The sequence below is a fragment of the Lactuca saligna genome, chromosome 2 (genome assembly GCF_052625555.1).
Source record: "Lactuca saligna cultivar CGN05327 chromosome 2, ASM5262555v1, whole genome shotgun sequence".
Classification (NCBI taxonomy): Eukaryota; Viridiplantae; Streptophyta; class Magnoliopsida; order Asterales; family Asteraceae; genus Lactuca; species Lactuca saligna.
In genome coordinates this window covers 40,694,082-40,714,188 of record NC_136418.1, presented here as the reverse complement: position 1 = coordinate 40,714,188, position 20,107 = coordinate 40,694,082, and the positions used below count along the sequence as shown (strand labels likewise).

The 20,107-nt window shown below is 31.3% G+C and overlaps 1 protein-coding gene across 1 annotated transcript; it reads left to right on the top strand.

Annotated features, from left to right (window-relative positions):
- The first annotated feature begins 367 nt into the window (after positions 1-367).
- On the top strand, positions 368-12,241 carry LOC145030889 (1,4-alpha-glucan-branching enzyme 2-2, chloroplastic/amyloplastic-like). The gene is made up of 22 exons (XM_078979328.1): positions 368-696; positions 1,560-1,684; positions 2,185-2,417; positions 3,087-3,185; positions 3,520-3,562; positions 3,988-4,047; positions 4,160-4,240; positions 4,470-4,586; positions 4,663-4,746; positions 5,277-5,398; positions 5,568-5,687; positions 6,160-6,289; positions 6,772-6,882; positions 7,444-7,572; positions 7,806-7,909; positions 8,798-8,942; positions 9,755-9,902; positions 10,097-10,197; positions 10,481-10,558; positions 10,709-10,864; positions 11,577-11,651; positions 11,905-12,241. The coding sequence occupies exons 1-22, from the start codon at positions 561-563 to the stop codon at positions 12,049-12,051; spliced, it is 2,544 nt and encodes an 847-aa protein (XP_078835454.1). The 5' UTR covers positions 368-560; the 3' UTR covers positions 12,052-12,241.
- Positions 12,242-20,107: the final 7,866 nt, after the last annotated feature.

Sequence of the window (20,107 nt, the reverse complement as noted above, 5' to 3'; positions counted from 1 at the left end):
AAAAAGTTATTATCATTATTATTATTATTATTATTATTATTTATTTGTTTGAATGGATAATAAAAGTGTTAACAAGTTAATATACATGTTATGATCCATCCTACAAATTTACCCGAACCATCTATTTTACAAACTCACATTAACTATGACAAGGCTATCTAAGTGAAAGAATATCCTACCATATTTTCATAAAAGGCAAAAAAAAAAAACTTTCTAAATCAAGTGAAAGGCAAAAACCTTTTTTGTGTAATGGCCTCTCATATCTCATCTAGTCTCCCATGTGAATGGGCCATACAAGTAACTTTTCAAGTTTCAAGTTTCAACAATGGAGAATCCAAAATAGCCCACAATGGGCCCCACATATGCACAGATTGCAAAATCTCCATCACTCCATGCATACACGGCCGAAGCCCATCCACTTTCACATGCTGATGCATCAGTTAATTTATCACGGTTCTCTTGGCGCCTAGAACTCTGTGACTCTCTACCCCATTATAGATCTAAAATCTCACAAAGGGTTCTTGTTTCTTGATTATTAATCCAGAAACCATACAAGAAAAATGGTTTATACACTGCCTGGAATTCGATTGAATACTCTTCCATCAATTTCCCACTCTGGTGCTGATCGGAGGAGTACGGTTGCTGCTTCTAGTTCTACAAATCTGTCACTCTTGTTGAGGAAAACTTCATTAACTCGTAAGTGTTTCATTTCAAGCATACAATCTATGAAATCTATGTTGATGATTCTGCGATTCCTGTCTCCACTTGTTTATGCTTAATTATGTGCTTGAAAAACGGGTTTTCGTTTCTTTTTGCTTATGCTCAAAATGTTTGAATTTTCACCGACGTGGTTTCTCGTTTTTGCTATATTTGTAAAGTGAAGGTCTCGATTTGTCGATTTGTTCTATTCTGCTTATGTTGAAGTGGGCATTTATTGGTTTGTTTGATTGACGATCGAATGTTATGAATGCGCGAGTCTGAACATAAGTTATGTCGACATTAATGGTGGAATAGTATTCGCATACAGAACTACCTTTCTTCAAATCCTAATTTTTCCTATCCGACATTGCATTTTGTTAGCGATTTTGATTGAATGTTCGCAAGTTTTTATGTTAGCAAATACACAATCATAGGGGCATTTTCAAAGTGATTATTGCAAATTCCAAAGAATCATAATCAGATAATTAGGTGTATCCCACTAGGGCTAGTTAGGTAATTCTACATTTATCTCAATAATTAATTTTCTTAAAGCAAATTCATATCTCCACATCTCCATATCTGGATCATTTGTCATCAAATAATAAAAAAATTGTATCTTATTCAACTATTATGCTACTCTTTTAAACTTATGAACAATTCACTATATGAACTATTCTGTTTTTTTTTTTTTTTTCTTTAAGGTTTTGATTGGATCAATGGGGACAAAACTCAATCCTGTAAACTATATATATAGAGTGTTTTTCTTACTTAATACAAAAAGAAGGACTTATTAAGTCCTAACATTCTACAAATCTGCCCTCATATATGTTTTCCTTGTGTAATTGGATCTTTCTTTATAGGGAAGTTTATAGCTGGAAGATCTGAATCTCAATCTTTTATAGTTGGAGCAACAGAGAAAGTTCTTGATAATTCTTCTTCAACTGAGCAATTAGAAGCTCTTGATGAAGATTCTGAACATTCCAAAGTATGTTAATATGCATGCATTCACATTTTCAAATTAGGGTATGTAATTGTATTATCATAACAATTTTTATTCCACCAAAATAACAAAATTTTATTTTCATTTGTAGTTTTCTACACTATTAGATCTTATAGCACTTGTGAAAACTTTCAGGAGGAATGCTTTTAAATGGAAAATCATATGCATTTTGCTTCTTTATCTTTTGTATTAAGTTTTTTGGTTGTTTATGTCGATTTTGACTTGAACAATTGTAATCAAAGACTAATTCTTGAAATGTTAATTATAATTTTATTAGATCTTATAACACTATTAGTAAACGACTTTGAAAACAATAGTAGTATCAAGTATGTTTATAAAATATAATTGTTCTTTCTAACTTTTTAATTGAAGTTCTTTACTTTTGTAAACAATATTAAGAGATAAGTTGTTTGACACTTGATTTAAGTAAAGGTATAATTTTTCCTCATACATTTTCCATGGTGCTTTTTGATTCTTTGATTTAGATAAATCTTGATGAAGAACAAGTTGATGAAATAAATGAAAAGGATTTTGTTGCTTCACCAGTTCTTGTTGAAGATATTGCAGCTATGGAGGAAGTAGATTTAGTTTCTTTATTTGATATTGATAAAGAAAGTGAAGAAATTAGAAAATTATCGATTCCTCCTCCTGGAAAAGGGGAGAGAATATATGAAATTGATCCACTTTTAAGCAATCATCGTGAACATCTTGAATATAGGTGAGATATTTTTATTAATTTTTAAAGCATCTTACTTTCATTTCTTTCTATTATTACAACATTATAATCAACGGGAAATTATCAGAAAAGTCCCAATATTTTTGAAAAAGTTTCACTTTAGTCCCAAAAAAAAAGAAATTTGAATAGAAAAGTTGTGATTATTTGATTTTACACGATAATATGTCATTTTTCTGTTTAAAGAAAAAAAGACTTTTTTGTTAATTTGAGCCAAAATGAAATAATCGGGACTTTTATGTTCAATTTTTTTTTTATGGGACTAAAGTGAAACTTTTCCGAAAATATTGGGACTTTTCTGACAATTTCCCTATAATCAACTATTGCAATGTCATACAAATACATAGCAATTTTCATTGCTATGATTTTGTAGATTTTACAATAAGAAATGCTTTAATAAGAATAACTATAAGTGCAATTATGTAATTGAGTAGATTTTTGAAAGTAAAATGCCTTGATAATAAAAAAAAGTTTTGAAATGTCTTAATAAGAAAAAAAAAAAAAATAGAAAGTATGCTATAAATTGGTAGATTCTTTGAAGTACAATGTTGCAATAGAAAGAAATTAAAGTAGGATGCTTTAATTTACAAATAAATGAAAGTACAATATTCATTTATCCCATTTTTCTTAATACTTAATAATATTTTAATACAGATATTCACATTACAAAAAGATACGTGAAGCAATTGACAAATATGAAGGTGGTTTGGAGGCGTTTTCACGTGGTTATGAGAAATTAGGTTTCACTCGAAGGTATTTAATATTTATAATTTTATATTTATATTTATAAATAGATATTGGTGATATAATTACTAGTTTATTACATTGAAGCATATATTGTTATACAAATAAGATATTAAAATGTGATTTCGTGATATGATATTGAAAGGTTGACTTTTTTGGGTCAAAAAGACAGATAAACATTATGGAACCCTTTTAAGTGTCAAACTTTTCAACCCATTTGACCCGTTTTGTTTTTTACTAATTTGACCTATTGGAGATAAAATATAACCCAAATCGACCCGTTTTAGGTAAACGGGTCGAAATTGCTACTTGTATTTGATTCTATTTTTGTTTATTTTTCCAGTAAAACAGGTATCACCTATAGGGAATGGGCACCTGGGGCAAAGGTTTGTTATTTTTTCTGAATTTAAACTAATTATTATTGAAAATTGAAGTCATAATATTTATATAAAGATGTTCAGAATTGGGAAATGAAGTGATTATATCTGTTTTTTCTTCTAAATGACATGGGAATAATACAAACAAAATTGTTAAAATCATTTTTATATGCAGAAAAGTCCCATTATTTTCGGAAAATCATATAATCTGCCATTTCCTGTTAAAATTAAAAAAAGACTTTTTCGTTAATTTGAGCAAGATGTTAAATAATTGGGACTTTATAAAATTTTTTCCAAAATAATGAGACTTTTCTGTATAAAACCCTAATGCAATTTGTAAATATTTATATACATATGTTTGTAGTAGTACCTTATACATTTATTATTATTATTGTTATTATTTTCTAAATGTTAATTTAACTATTTAATTCTAGTCTGCTTCACTTATTGGAGATTTCAACAACTGGAATCCAAATGCTGATGTTATGACCCGGGTATGTTATTGATTAAATTATTACATATTTGGTATTTAAATCTCCAAAAATTAAAATTTGATTTTCTTTAGCGATAATTTGTAACTTTTGATGCCATTTTTATTATGAACAGAACGAATTTGGTGTGTGGGAGATCTTTTTGCCAAACAATGTTGATGATTCTTCACCTATTCCTCATGGTTCTCGAGTAAAGGTATAATTTTATATTTTTGATGATGTGGCATGATTTTATTGATGATGTGGACGTATGATGTGTCAGTTGAAACAATTTCATTAAATAGTACCCAAGTTTTAGTTTTGTTCAATGTCACTATATTCTAGAAACCAAATTCACAATGAAATTTTATTTCATTGTTTTATAAATAAATGGAGCTAAATCTTTATATTATATAATTATATAAATATTTATGACAAATTTTTAGATTCGTATGGATACGCCATCTGGCATTAAAGACTCGATTCCTGCTTGGATCAAGTTTTCAGTACAAGCACCTGGTGAGATTCCTTATAATGGAATATACTATGATCCCCCACAAGAGGTATTTATCGTTTAAATAATTATTTTTTTTTTAAAAAATTGTGGATAATTGATAATATGGTGAAATTTTTTAATAGGAAAAATACGTGTTTCAACATCCAAGACCAAAGAAGCCGAAATCTCTTAGGATTTATGAGGCACATGTGGGAATGAGTAGTACGGTGTGTATCTCTTTTTCCTCTCTAATTATATATGGATTAAATCTTTTGTTTTGTTGTGTTATTAGATAAAAGATTAAAAAATAAAAGTAAAAAGTTGTTATTGAACTTATTGGAAGGAATGGAAGTCGTTAAAGGAATTGGAATCTGAAGGAATTGTAATATGTCATGTGTTTGGTTGATAAAGGTGAAGAGAGAATGATGAAAAAAGAAAGAATATGTTTGTGTTTTAATGGTTTTAAGAGAACAATTTGGTCTTTTAGTGAAAAATTTAAGAATGGAATTCCCTTTTAAAATCCCATCCCTAGGAATGATTTTGAATCCTGGAATTCAATTCCATTGGTTTGGCAACCAAACACACCTTGGAATGGAATTTGAGATTCCAATTCCTTCTATGAAACCAAACAGGGCACATTGGTTTTGGCATGTAATGTGTTAGAATGTGATGTTAATATGTTATGAATGTGAATGATAAGTTATCATCACAAATATTGATTGTATTTTTATTTATTTATTTATTTATTTTTAAATAGGAACCAATGATCAACACGTATGCTAACTTTAGAGACGATGTTCTCCCTCGCATAAAAAAACTCGGTTACAATGCAGTTCAAATCATGGCTATTCAAGAGCATTCATATTATGCTAGCTTTGGGTACTTCTTTATCTGTTATTGTTATTGTTATTGTTATCAACTTAATATTATTGTTAATATTACTGTTACTGTTATTGTTATTGTTTATGTTATTATTTATTGTTTATTGTTTATTGTTATTGTTATAATGTGTTTAATGAAAAGTTGAATATTTTGTTTGATGCAATAGGTATCATGTGACAAATTTCTTTGCACCTAGTAGTCGATGTGGAACTCCAGATGATCTTAAATCAATGATTGATAAAGCACATGAATTAGGTCTCGTTGTTCTCATGGATATTGTGCATAGGTAAGTATTATTATATGATTTACCTGAAAAATAAAATAAAATTTCTGCCACTATGCATATTGTGGTTATGTAAGTTGCTATGACTATTTTACTTCACTTTTTGAATTAAAATAACTAAATTGATCAAATGGTAAAGGTAAGTTGTGCTTATTTGTATTTTAGACACTTTTAAAACCGAGTAACTGTAAAATGGTAAAAAGAAATATATAATCTTTTAATCACTACAAAAAATAGTTAAGCAGTTAATATGTTTTTCTTTTGTGTATTTTCCCCTAAAATATAACCGAAATTGACCTACTTTTACATAAACGTGTTTCAATCTACCCAATCTTATTATATTATCATCTCAAATAAGATGACAAATGAAGTAAAACTAAAGGCTTTTTTTTTTTCTCTTTCAATAATATGGTATCCACCAATTTGATTCTATTATTTAATTATATTTATATATTAATTAATTCTTTAAATGCAGTCATTCATCAAACAACACATTAGATGGATTAAATATGTTTGATGGAACTGATAGTCAATACTTTCATTCTGGAGAAAGGGGTTATCATTGGATGTGGGATTCTCGCCTTTTTAACTATGGACATTGGGAGGTAAAAATTTTTAAATTAAAAAAAAAAAAAAAAAACTTAATTGATGATGAATTCATTTGTTATTAGCACTTAAACTAGAGTAAATTACACTAATGGTCCCTATGGTTTAGGGTAATTTGCGTGTTTGGTCCCTAACTTATTTTTTTTAACTCAGAAGGTCCTTACCGTTTGTTTTTGTTACACACTTGGTCCCTGTCTTACCCTAAAAAGACTATTTTGCCCTTGATTTTTTAATTTATTTAAATAAACACACCCCCACCTCACCTTACCTTACCTACCCTACAATTTTTCTCTATTTGAATAATAATCTTTTTAGATAAGATAGGGACCAAGTGCGTAACAAAAACAAACAGCAGGGACCTTCCGAGTTAAAAAGATAAGTTAGGGACTAAGTGTGAAAATTACCCCAAACCATAGGGACCATTTGTGTAATTTACTCCCTAAATTAATGTACTAATGGTGTTTTTTTTCTTTTTCTTCAGGTGCTAAGATATCTTCTTTCAAATGCAAGATGGTGGTTGGATGAATATAAGTTTGATGGATTTAGATTTGATGGAGTCACTTCAATGATGTATACACATCATGGTTTACAGGTAAATTGTTGCATTTTTTGTGTATAATAGGATGAATATAAGTTCGAAATGTTTTTTATAAAGTCCTAATTTTTTTTGATCAGAAAAGTCCCGATTATTTAACATTTTGCCCAAATTAACGAAAAAGTCCTTATTTTTATTTTAACAGGAAAAGACAGATTATGTAATTTCCCAAGTTAATGAGACTTTTTCGTTAATTTGGGCAAAATATTAAATGATCGGGACTTTTTCTGTTAAAAAAACAAATAAAAAAATTAGGACTTTATCAAAAAATTTCCCAAAATAATGCGACTTTTCTGCATAAAACCATTGAAAAGTCTGCCAAATTATATTTATAGCAGTGGCTTTCAAATACAAAAGCAACTTTCACTACAATAACTGGAAATGGAAATAAATTGAAAGCTGTATAATGTAATGGAAGTAGTAGTATATAATACAGAAATTAATCAAACTCTGTTGCTATTTAAGTAGCCTTTAGTTATTATATGCATTTAGTATTGAGAGTATCAAATCAAAAGTCAAAACTAATTTTGTAATTAAAACTCATTTTATTATATTTAGGTAGCTTTTACTGGAAACTACAGTGAGTATTTTGGGTTAACAACTGATGTTGATGCTGTGGTGTATCTGATGCTTGTTAATGATCTTATTCATGGCCTCTTCCCTCAAGCAATCTCCATTGGTGAAGATGTATGTCTCTTTTCATCTCATCCTACATTCTCATCAAATATTATCTTCAATCTAAGTTATCATTTGATATTCATTATCAAGGGTAAAATCGTCATTTAGACAAGGTTCATTCAGCCCAAGAAGGATCCTGTTTTTGTTCATACAACACTTTGTTTTTAGACAGACATCACACTTAATGAGATGATTTGTTTAAAGCTTTATTATGCAAAGTTTGACTTTGACTTTTTTTGTAGGTGAGTGGAATGCCAACATTTTGTATTCCTGTACAAGATGGTGGTGTGGGATTTGATTATCGTTTGCATATGGCAGTTGCTGATAAGTGGATTGAGCTTCTTAAGTATGCAAAATTCTAAATTTCTAATTTCTTTTTATGTCTTTTTCTTATGAGTAAAAGGTTTCATATTGCAAAAATTAGTTATGATTTATTCACTTCATTCTATGGATAGATGTTCAAAGAAAAGATGAAAGAGATAAAGAGAAAAAGTGTTGAGATGAATGTGTGCATATGGATAATAGATGTTTATAGATTTCCTAATTTACCCCTTGGGCATCTACTTATGTGAAATAACAATGCCCTTTTCTTCTACCAATATTGGCGTTTTACTCATGATAGCAACATACTTACATTTCTCTACAGGGAAATTGTCAGAAAAGTCCCAATATTTTCGGAAAAGTTTCACTTTAGTCCCAAAATCTTTTTTTTGAACATAAAAATCCCGATTATTTCATTTTGGCTCAAATTAACAAAAACTCCCCCCCCCCCCCCCCCCCCCCCCCCCCCCCCTTTTTTTTTTTTTTTTTTTTATATTCCCTTTTAACAGGAAATGACATTATCGTGTAAAATCAAATAATCATGACTTTTATATTCAAATAAAAAAAATTTGGGACCAAAGTGAAAATTTTCCGAAAATATTGGGACTTTTCTGACAATTTCCCTTGTCTACATGTAAATAAAAATTTGCCATTTACCTATAACAACAACATATAACATTTAAAGTACATTAGCCATATTGGGGTTTATACGTTTTATAAGGATATATACGTAATTATGAAATTTTACAAGGATATAGATGAAATTCTCCCTTCAATTTTGGGAAAGTATTAGGTTTAGGAGTGCTGATACTACTAGCCAATATCTACATATAACTTATATATGGCCATAAAAAATTGCATTTTGAACATTATTATTATTATTATTTATTTATTTTATTTATTTTTGGTATAGGCTAAGGGATGAAGATTGGAAAATGGGAGATATAATTCACACACTTACTAACAGAAGATGGTCAGAAAAGTGTGTTTGTTATGCAGAAAGTCATGATCAAGCTTTAGTTGGTGATAAAACTATTGCATTTTGGCTTATGGATAAGGTTATAACTATTTTTATTTATTTATTTATTTATTTATTTTGAAATAAAATACTCTTTTACCATTGTGCATTTCAAAATTTTGATTGTTTTGGGTAAACTTTGATAGGGAAACTGTAAATTTATCTCAAAAAAGAAAAGACCTTGTATTATTTTTAAATTTTTTCCGGCCCTTTTAGTCCTTTTGTTAAATTTTTTTTTTGTAAAACGTGAGGTTTTTTTTGAGAAAAACTAAATTTTTTTTGAGGATTTATGTTGAAGGATTTAGAAGGTTGAGGGTTTTTTTTGAAAAAAATACAAAGTTGAGGGCTTTTTCGGAAAAAAACGAAAAAATACAAGGTGTTTTTCAATCAAAAAATAATTTTAAGGTTTAATCCAGAAAAAAACACACGATATAAGGTCTATTTTGAGATTAACCCTTTTTATAACGATTTTCAGAAAAGGGCTAAATGTTCATTCATCTATGCAACATTGTTGTATTTTTTTTTTCACAGTTATTCAACAAAATGTTTTTTTTATACGAAATATGCATTACTTTATAAGTAAAATCTGCTTAACTAGTTGAATTGTGGTTGCATAAATCGGTGAAAAAGTAAAAACATTGTTGCATAAATCTTTAAGAAAGTGAATTATTGTTTCATAAATCTTTTGTCTAAAGACTACTTTATTGCATAAACTGAGAAAAAGTGAATTGTAGTTGAATAAATTACACATTATTTATAACCCTTTTCATGAATTCGATGGTTTTCGTAACCTTTTTTTTTTTTTTTTTTACCAATTTAGAAATAATAATATTTTTGTTGAATTGACAACAGGATATGTATGAATTCATGGCATTAGATAGACCTTCAACTCCTCTTATAGATCGTGGAATTGCATTGCATAAAATGATACGTCTTATTACAATGGGATTAGGTGGAGAAGGATATTTAAATTTCATGGGAAATGAATTCGGCCATCCTGGTATGTATTTTTTACCATTTTACCCTTCTTAATCTAATATACATATACCAACATATTTGTTTATCCATAATATAACAATTCCCTTTAGAAACAATATAGCATCAACATAACTTAAGTTTCTTTTACAAATAAAGTACAATCCCCATATTGGTAAAATGCAAATATGTTAAATTCCTATTTTGCCCCTTGATCAGAGTGGATAGATTTTCCAAGAGCTGATCAACGGCTTCCAGATGGAAGGTTTATACCTGGGAATGGTAATAGCTTTGATAAGTGTAGGCGAAGATTTGATCTGGTAAGATCAGTTAATATATTAAATTAATCTATAAACACTAATTATGTAATTATTTAAATAAAGTAATTCAGAAGGTTGGAATTGGAATTGGAATTGGAATTGGAATTGAGATTCCATTCCATTCCATGGCATGTTTAACTGCCAAATGGAATTGGAATTCAATTCCCCACTGGAATCTTTTAAATTTTCATGTTTAATGGATTTCACACCATATTCTTAAATTTAATTCCGTTTTTCTTTTTCATCAAATTACCAAAATACCCTTTTTCACTTGTATTCATAGGGTGATGCCGATTATTTAAGATACCATGGATTGCAAGAATTCGATCAGGCTATGCAGCATCTTGAAGAAGCTCATAATGTTAGTTAAAGTTTCAATCTTTTGTCTTAATCAGAAATGTGGGATATGGAATGTGCAAAAGACCTAAATGTCCTCCTCGTCTTTTATTATAGAAAATAGAGTGGTAGATTGCTATTATGTGTAAAACTAAAATATATTGCTATTGTGCAGTTCATGACTTCAGGACACCAATATATATCAAGGAAACACGAGGGCGAAAAAGTAATTATATTTGAAAGAGAAGACTTGGTTTTTGTGTTTAATTTCCATTGGTATAATAGTTATTCAGACTACAGGGTCGGATGCTTACACCCTGGAAAGTATAAGGTATACTTTTGTAAATTAGAATTTTTTTTTTGAATATTTAGTGTCAAAGTAATCAGAAAATTAAATATTAAAGTTAACTGATTATTTGATACTTTATAAGTGGTAAATGCAAGAAATTACAAATTTACTTTCTTTTCTTCCTATATCAACATTATACTTTGACATTTTTACCCAAATACAAAATAATTTCCATTCCTATAATTGGGTAGACTTTTTAAAGTTTAATTTCCTGATAAGAAATAAAAGGTTAAATGGAATAAATAGCAACATACTTTCATTTATCTATTTTTTTGCACTTTGAAATTTTTTGCAAATTATAGCATTTTGACTTTTAACTTTTTCTTATGAAGACATCATGCTTTGAAAAATCTACCATTGAAAAATGTGTTGTATATGGATGAGATTACTATAATTGTTTTTTTTATTTATTTTTTCAAATTATAATACTGTAATAGGAAGAAATGTAAGTAGAATTCTATAATACACAATTAATGAAAGTACATTCATGTTTCTTGCATTTAACCCTACGGAAAAAATAAAAATAAAATTTGTAAGTACAATGAGGTTAATAGGAAAGAATGAAATTAGGAAGATATAATACACAAATAAATAAAAGTATTCCTTGCATTTAATCCGATACTTTATTTTTGATTCTAATTACTTTAAAAAAATATATATATACACATTCTATTCTAACACTACATTTTTTCAGATTGCCCTAGACTCTGATGATAGCTTATTTGGAGGCTTCGATAGACTCGACCACAAGGCTGAATTTTTCACCTTTGTAAGCAATTTCAATTCAAAAATATTTCATCCAACGGAATTGGAATTCATGATTCCATTCCACTGCATGTTTGATTCCCAACTCGATGGAATTCAATTCCGTCAGATTCCATGTTTGATAAAATTTTACGGACGGACGGAAGGAATTCTATTCCCTTCTTCCTCTTTTATTAAAAATTACCAAAATACCCATATTACAGTTCCTTCCGATTCCAATTCCTTTAACAGATTCCATTCCTTTTTTCTTTTTGCAGGAAGGAAACCATGATAACCGACCTCGATCATTTATGGTGTATGCACCTGCCCGAACTGCAGTGGTTTACAAGCTCATAACTGATGTGGTGGACCCCACACCATTAGGGCAGCATCATGTTAGTTTACCGGATGCTGACGTGGCATAAAATTTGGAAGGATTTTTTTTGGTAATCTTGTTGTTAGCACTAATAAAGTAATGGTAATTGTGGTGTATGTGTAGTTAAAAATGTTTGTTGCAATGTATAGTCTTTAGGAAAACAAATGTTTTTACAATGAGATTGTATGTAGTTTTATACATCTAGTAATCTTCAGAGTAAATAAATAAATGTTTTTTAATTTTTTTGTTTTGAAGTTTGAGGAAACTAGAATGGAGTATTTCAATTTATCAATTTGCAGTGATGGGTTGACTTTAAGTTATATGGGTAAAATTACAAGGTTTGTTATAAGTGTTTGTAATTTCCTAAATTTGCTTTACTTAACAAAAATGGTTCGGTATTTTAGTTTACAATTTTGAAATAATATCTAGTGATGTGTATGTGCTATTCTCTAAAATGTTGTATTTGGAAGCTTTCCATATCAAGATTACAATGTTATAAAATTAAAATCACAAATTGATTACTTATGTTGTGAAAAAAGGTTTGAGATTAATTTTTTGACATAAAAATTGTGAATTTCTTGAACAAATGTTAAAATTGGTTAAGATAAATATTTTTATTAAAAATGCATTTAAAATTGAAAACAAATAACAATCTAAAAAAGAGAGGGTTTTGTTATTGAAAGAAAATTATGTAATCGAGAGAAAAGTAAATAAGACTATAAATAGAAAAGTTATGTACAATTAACATAGTTAAATGGCTAAATAAAAGATCCAACATAAATAAGCCCTAGAAAATATTTTATTAAACTAATATCACCCCTCAAATTCATAATGTGATTGCAATAAATACCGTCAGACAAAAAGAATTGAAACACCGATTGAACCTTCATGAAAAAAGATCAACAATCTGTAAGGTTGATGGTACATATGATAGCAAGATAGTCCTCAGCTGAAAGTAATAACGAAAGAAATGACGATCAATCCCGATATGTTTTGTTTATTCATGGAAAACATAATTCTTTACAATCTGCATCGCATTTTTATTGTCACAATGTAGGGTGACAGACTGAGAAATGACAACACCCATACATGCAAGAAGCCATCGTAACCAAATAAAATCACAAGTAGTCACAAACATAGCATGATACTCAGCCTTTGCAGAAGAACTAGAGACAACATCATGTTTCTTACTTTTCCATGAGATTAATGAATATCCAATGAAAATACAAAAACCTGGGGTGGACTTGCGATCATTAAGATCACCATCCTAATCAACATCATTGTAGGCATGCAACTCTAGAGAAGACATGCAACGGGACCAAGAGACTATGAAATTGAGTTCCATGAAGATATATCAAGATACGAGGAAGAACTCTCCAATGAATAGTGGTAGGAGCTGTAATAAATTGACTAACTACATGAACTACATAAGCTATGTCGGGGCAAGTGACATTAAGATAAACTAGAGTGCCCACAATAGTATGATACAAGCTCAGATCCGATAAAGGAACACCATTAATCGTAAAATACTGAGCATTAGTGTTAAGGGGTGCATCAACAATCATTTTTTTAGTGAGCCGAGCACATTCAAAAATATCGGATATGTATTTGAACTGAGATAGAAAATAACCCTTTGGAGATTGAGAAACCTCAATACCTAAAAAAAATAATGCAACATTCTTTCATAGCAAACCAGTGAGCCAAATCACACTTTAAAGACTCAATATTATCATCACCGTCATCATCATCACTAATCATAACCATATCATCCACATATAGGGATAAAGGAATCCATCCTACACTCATACATCTAACGAAGAATGCTAATTTTGATTACTAGAAATGGAACCAATAGAAGTAATAACTATAGAGAACTTCTCAAACCAAGCTCAGTGAGCTAGTTTGAGACCATATAGAGCTTTCTGAAATCAACAAACTTTACCTAGTTGGTGAGCAATACTTGGGGAAGGAGCCATGTAGATCATATAACGAAGAATGCCAATTGTGATTACTAGAAATGGAACCAATAGAAGTAATAACTATAAAGAACTTCTCAAACCAAGCTCAGTGAGCTAGTTTGAGACCATATAGAGCTTTTTGAAGTCAACAAACTTTACCTAGTTAGTGAGCAATACTTGGGGAAGGAGCCATGTAGATCTCCTCATGAAGATCACCATTCAAGAACACATTCTTGACATCTATTTGGAAAATCTTTCACTAACGTATGAATGAAACTGTTATAAAAGTATGAACTGTCTTTATCTTTGCAATTGGGGCAAAGCCTCCTTATAATCCATACCATACTTTTGTGAGTATCCTTTGCAACAAGTTTGGCCTTGTACTATTCAACTAACCCTTCAGACTTGGTTTTAATCTTGTAAACCTAACACTAACCAATCGTATGCTTTCTAGGTATGAGTGGAACAAGATCTCATGTATGAGTCTGGTGAAGAGCCGTAGTTTCTCACCCATAACATTTTGCTAAAAGGATCAGAAACAACCTCTATATAGGACACATCTTCAGATCGATTAGGTAAAGAGGCAAATCTACATATCACATAGGTGGGTCACTTGACAAACTTTTTTTTTTTTATAAGAGGTGTATAGAAATAAAAATTGTGACCTAGCTTAATTATTTTTAGTGAACTACCTTAATCTTTTGACAAAAAAAATACATATAAATCAAATTATTAAAGTATATATTTTATATTTCAATAGTCTAAATAACTAATCCATTTAAGGTATAATCCAATAAGAAATAGTCAAATAAAATAAATAAAAGAAAAAAGAGGAAAAATCGTTTAAGGTCGTTTCCTTCTCATATATTGAAAAATAGTGTTTTGAAAGTATTAGTAATGGTGTAACATCCAAAAATGGTCCCAAAAATTTCGTTTTAATAATAGATAAAATAGTATTTTCAAATATCAACCATACATCTCAACAAAATCAATGTATCAAATGTTATCAAAATCAGAGTGAATATCAAATGTGGAATCCTAGTGGTGTGTGTGATGCAGTTAACTCGAGCTCTTCCCCTTGGAACCGGAAGTACCTGAAACATAAACTAAGAACCGTAAGCACAAAGCTTAGTGAGTTCCCCAAACTATCTCATACCATACATACAATAAAAATATAATGGGCCATGCCCTGTCATAGGGCCCCGATAGGCATCGGGCCCCACTTGGTAATGGATCTGGCCCCGCACAACATACATGTAACATATATAAAATAATCACATACACATGCAATAATCACATAGATACATAGCATAAAAATAGTCATCGAGCCCTGCCCGAGATGCATATAAACACATACACATGTAAGAGGCACAAAAACAGCTAACATACTAACATAGCATAAGCATGGACCAACATTGGTGCCTTCGACCCACTAAAACCAGTGAGGAAACTCACCTCGAAAAGCTGAATGAAACGAATGATCCCTGGCTGCTGGTCCTACAGCTCACCGAGCTATCAACTGCCACATAAAAACTAATTAACATTTGGGATCTACATTATAACTAAAAATCTCTACCTGGGGTAAAAAGACTATTTTACCCATACCCTAGCTTGGTTCAAGAATGAAGTCCACAAGCACAATCTAATAGGCCCAAAGCTAAACAATCCACCAAGGCCCAAAATATGGCCTAATTTCCAATTTGACCCAACTCACTCACACGGGCCTTATCCCAAGGCCCAATAACATATTTATCCCCAAAACTACTAGAATTAGATGTCCCAACAAACCCTAATTCCCCCAAGCCCAAACCAAGGCCCAAACCGAAAGTCCAACAATGAAATGCCAACAGACTGATTACACTGGGCATACTCATCTGGTACGCTAAGCGTACTGCATAGAGGGCTTGTACGATGTGCGTACAGGCTTGTACACCCAACGTACTCAACCATTTCAGCCAACTTCAAGATTAAGCTCCTAACCCGTTAAAATTTGCTCTAGGATGTATATTTGACCCCTGCTAACTTTACGTCCATGCATGACCCTAAGAAGCTCCAAAGCTCAAAAAGGACTTAAGGAAGGACTTAATGGATGCATGAGGCCCCTAAATTCCATAAAGTTGGCACCTTTATGCTAAAGGAGTCCACAAGGACCATGGATCTGAAAGAATAAGTCTTTGGGACGTCCTAATCCCAACATCCATCCAAACCATGGCTAAAAATATAAATATTTAACCAAAAAGGAGATCTAAACATATAACAATCAAGATAAGAACTTGATACCTCACACTTCCTGCAAAATGAGTAGAGGTTATGGATCCAAGACCTCCTTTTCAGGCTAAGCAACCTCAAGCTCCTTCAACTCCTTCAAAATGCACAAAGACAAGCACCAAAAGCTTTCCAAAAGCTCACACACTCAACAATGGAAGATGAGACTCGATTTTTAGGGTTTCTGGACATAATAGACTGATAAAGAGGCCACCTCTCTGGACATAATGACATTATATAGGGCTTGCACCCTAAAAATTACAGTCTTGGTCATGACCACGTACGTTGCACATATTACCCAGTACGCTAAGCGTAAGCGCATGCCTCCACCCTCACTTGGGTCTAACTACACCATGCTTACGCCCAACTCATGACCTCAATGAGCCCACACACACACATACTAAGGCCCAAATTCATTAAGTCCACACAACTTACACAATTAGTCCATTAAATAAATGATTAAATAAATAATACCTTGAAACCATTAGGTGTTACAAACGGTATAGTTATGAAAAAGATATCAATATATAAGACCTTGACTAGTACACTTGTAAAAACTTTATAATTATTTTTTTGCTTATACGACCCAACCTTGGCCCGCAACTAGTATTTTTTGATTTTTTTTTGTTTTTTGTTTAATTTAAATAGTGAACCATGTGGTTTTATGTGACATTCCCATTTTCACGGCCAGAAAAGACTGATTTGTTTATGCTTATTTAAAAATCAAAGTATCTATTTTGAAGAATAATATTTCGGAATTTGTTCCCAGAAAACATGATAAAGATATTATCAAAACACATCCGAAGAAATGTATTTTTATTTATATTAAAACATTAGGATGTCATCGTCAATACAAAAACATAAGCATAAACAAACCTTACATTCATTTACACTAATGATTTACATCTCCTTTAATATCTCAGTGTAATGTATATTCGTATCGACACTTGTGATACAAATAAACTGAGTGGGTAAGGTTGGGAAACCTGGTGAGTATATATGGTTTTCAACCCACAATAATATAGTTAATTTGTTTCTTCACATACTTCATGTCAAACATTTAACATGGTTACCCATCCCCATTATCTTTATTTATTCTTCCCTAAAGATTTACCCTAAGGGTCATCTCCTACATCGTATTTACCTCTCATCGCCTTACATCACATTTCCTTATATGTTTGTTCCTAAGGACTTTTCCTAATGATCGTCGCCTATATTGCATATACAATACTGATTTGGGGATTACTACCCTCAATACGTGTTTAGTAAGGGTTAGAGTATCATTGCATGACTATGTAGTTACTACATCTCTTGAACTCGTAATTCAACACCTACAGGTTACGAGCTTGTTGGTGTTTCCACATGACTTGTTTAGATTAGTCAGTGGTCACCATCTATCTAGGTCAGGGAAACATCATAACATCGCAGGTCAAGGTTATGGAATCTCATAATCATCTCTTATCTTGCATCACATATTCATAATCACATAACTATCATCACCTAGTTATCATCACCTTTCTATCATCACTTATCTCTCATCACTCATCTATCCATCTTTACCCAATATATTTATAGGTATAACATACATATACAATTTAAATCACGTAAAAGATGTATAAAATTGTTCATCTAGCATAGATATCAGGAACACAGGCAATACACACATATAGCATGTGTTAATATTAAATACTTCATATCTATACGTAAGATGAAAGTAACTATGCATTCACTTGTTAAAGTGATGACTCGAAATTCGGGCAACGCTTCACTTTTAACAATTTTCTTTTCCTTCAACGAAACCTAACATCATTATTACTAGATTTTAGTCTAATATTTATTGAAACTAATTATTAGTCTAGATTCATCATTTACTCAAAGTCTACTTTCATGATCTATCAAGTAAGGAACAACCAGGTAGGATCATATCGGAGGTAGGGTTCATTTGTTATATGAAGTATACTGTTTGGAAATCCCACTTTAAATACCTCACTAAATCACAGCCTAGACATCATCCTAGTAAGTAGATCGATAAGTATAACGAATTGCAATCACTGATAAATCTTGTTAAAGGTACATAATAACGATAATGAACTTAAAAATAAGTTATACTTAAAGTATGGTAAGCATAACTCACTTACTGGGGGTTTTAGCGAGGAACTGGGATCTGCGCTGGCAGAACTCCTGATCCGAAAGCTCTTCTTCTCAGGGTCTTCTGGCACTCCGGGACTCACTTGCTAAGGAAAAGCCTTGGGGCTGTGGGGGTGTTTGGGAGAGAATTAGAGAGAATGGTGTGAAGAAATGAAGTGATTTGCGCCTCTATTTATAGGCTTAGTTTGATGCGAACGATGGGCATTCCCATGCCATGTGTCACCATCTGGTGGCAAGCCATGGTGAGGAAGTAGTGGCTCAAATCGCACCACGTGTCACTCCTTGGTTACTCTAAAAACTAATTATCTTCTAAAATCCATAACTTTCACATACGAGATCCGTTTTTGACGTTATTTATATCCATGCGTAGGTTAATTTTTCGTTTAGACTCCGTCGGTTAATTTTGAATTTATTTTTAAAGTTATATTTTAACAGGCTTAGATTGTTAAAATCCGTTAAAAATTAATAAATTTGTCATCTGATGTCCGTTTTCGATTGTCTTTATATCATTGAGCTCCTATTAATGAGATTCTTAATTCTCTTTTAGGTTGTGTCGGCTAAAAATCAATCGATCTAAAATTCGATATCCTGGCTGTGTACTACTATGCCAAATCTTAGAAAAATCATAACTTCCTCAAACGAAGTCAGATTTGGATGTTCTTTTTATGTATGTTCTCGGTTTAACATATACTACAAATTTTGTTTAGACTTCTAAGGCTAAAAAGTATTTTGTCAAAAATTCACTTTTTATGATACGCGGTGTCGTGCCGGTATTGTCGCAAAACTTCGACGGGTCATAACTTCTTCGTTATAAGTGGAATTTCAACGTTATATATGTGTAAGTAATCCTTGTGGCATATACTATACTTTGGTTATGATTATTTATTCTAAATAATCTTCTATCAAAAATTTATTGTTAGCACTTATTATCTCTAAAGTGATGAGCCCGAATCTGCAGGCGTTACATTTTACGTTCTAGACTCGCCACTGATTATGCATATTGGTCATAAATGAAGTAAACGAATCCGAATAGGATGAATAAGAAAAATCTAGGAGGTTCGTATACTTATGAGTACGAGTGGACTTACGAAGTGGTAGAAGACCCGCGGACACTACAGGTTGAGGAGAAGTCTTAAGAGTAGGTGGAACAAGAAAAATGTTTGATGTTGTTGGTGTGTCATGTACTTAGTCATCAGATTCAATATCATCTTTGTCAATGTTGAACGTATCAATATCTTTTATATTCGACTTTGTTATGTTATACGGGTGAGCAAGACTGTAGAAGAACAAGATATGATCCAAAAAAGAGACACGTCGTGGGGCATACAATTTTGACTCATTGGATTAAAGTAATGGTATCCTTTCTGACAAATACCGTAACATCCAAATTCTTGGAGGTATTTAGTTTTAATGTATTTTGGATTTTGGGAGTGACAACATCATGGTGAAGGCATTCCACGATGTGGCGATGTTGGAAGTTTCATGGATCATTTAATGACTCCTACGACGTGACATCTATTAGCCATGATGTGGCAACCCTTTGTCGTGAAAACCCTAATTTTTTTGGGTATTTAAAGGAAAGTGGGGAAGCTAGGGTTGCCCATCTTCAACCTCCATCACTCTCAAGCACTAGACACCTAATCCTAACCCACCTTGAAGCTTTTGAGCTCATTTTCAAGCCTTTTTTCGTGATTTTGAAGGAAGTAGAAGAAGATTGGGTGAAAAAGAAAGCAA

Excerpts from the sequence above, each read along its gene's own strand:
- LOC145030889 (XM_078979328.1), top strand. The coding sequence starts at position 561 with ATGGTTTATACACTGCCTGGAATTCGATTGAATACTCTTCCATCAATT. Across the intron at positions 4,587-4,662 it reads ACTATGATCCCCCACAAGAG|GAAAAATACGTGTTTCAACA; the intron begins GTATTTATCGTT and ends ATTTTTTAATAG. Across the intron at positions 8,943-9,754 it reads CATTTTGGCTTATGGATAAG|GATATGTATGAATTCATGGC; the intron begins GTTATAACTATT and ends AATTGACAACAG.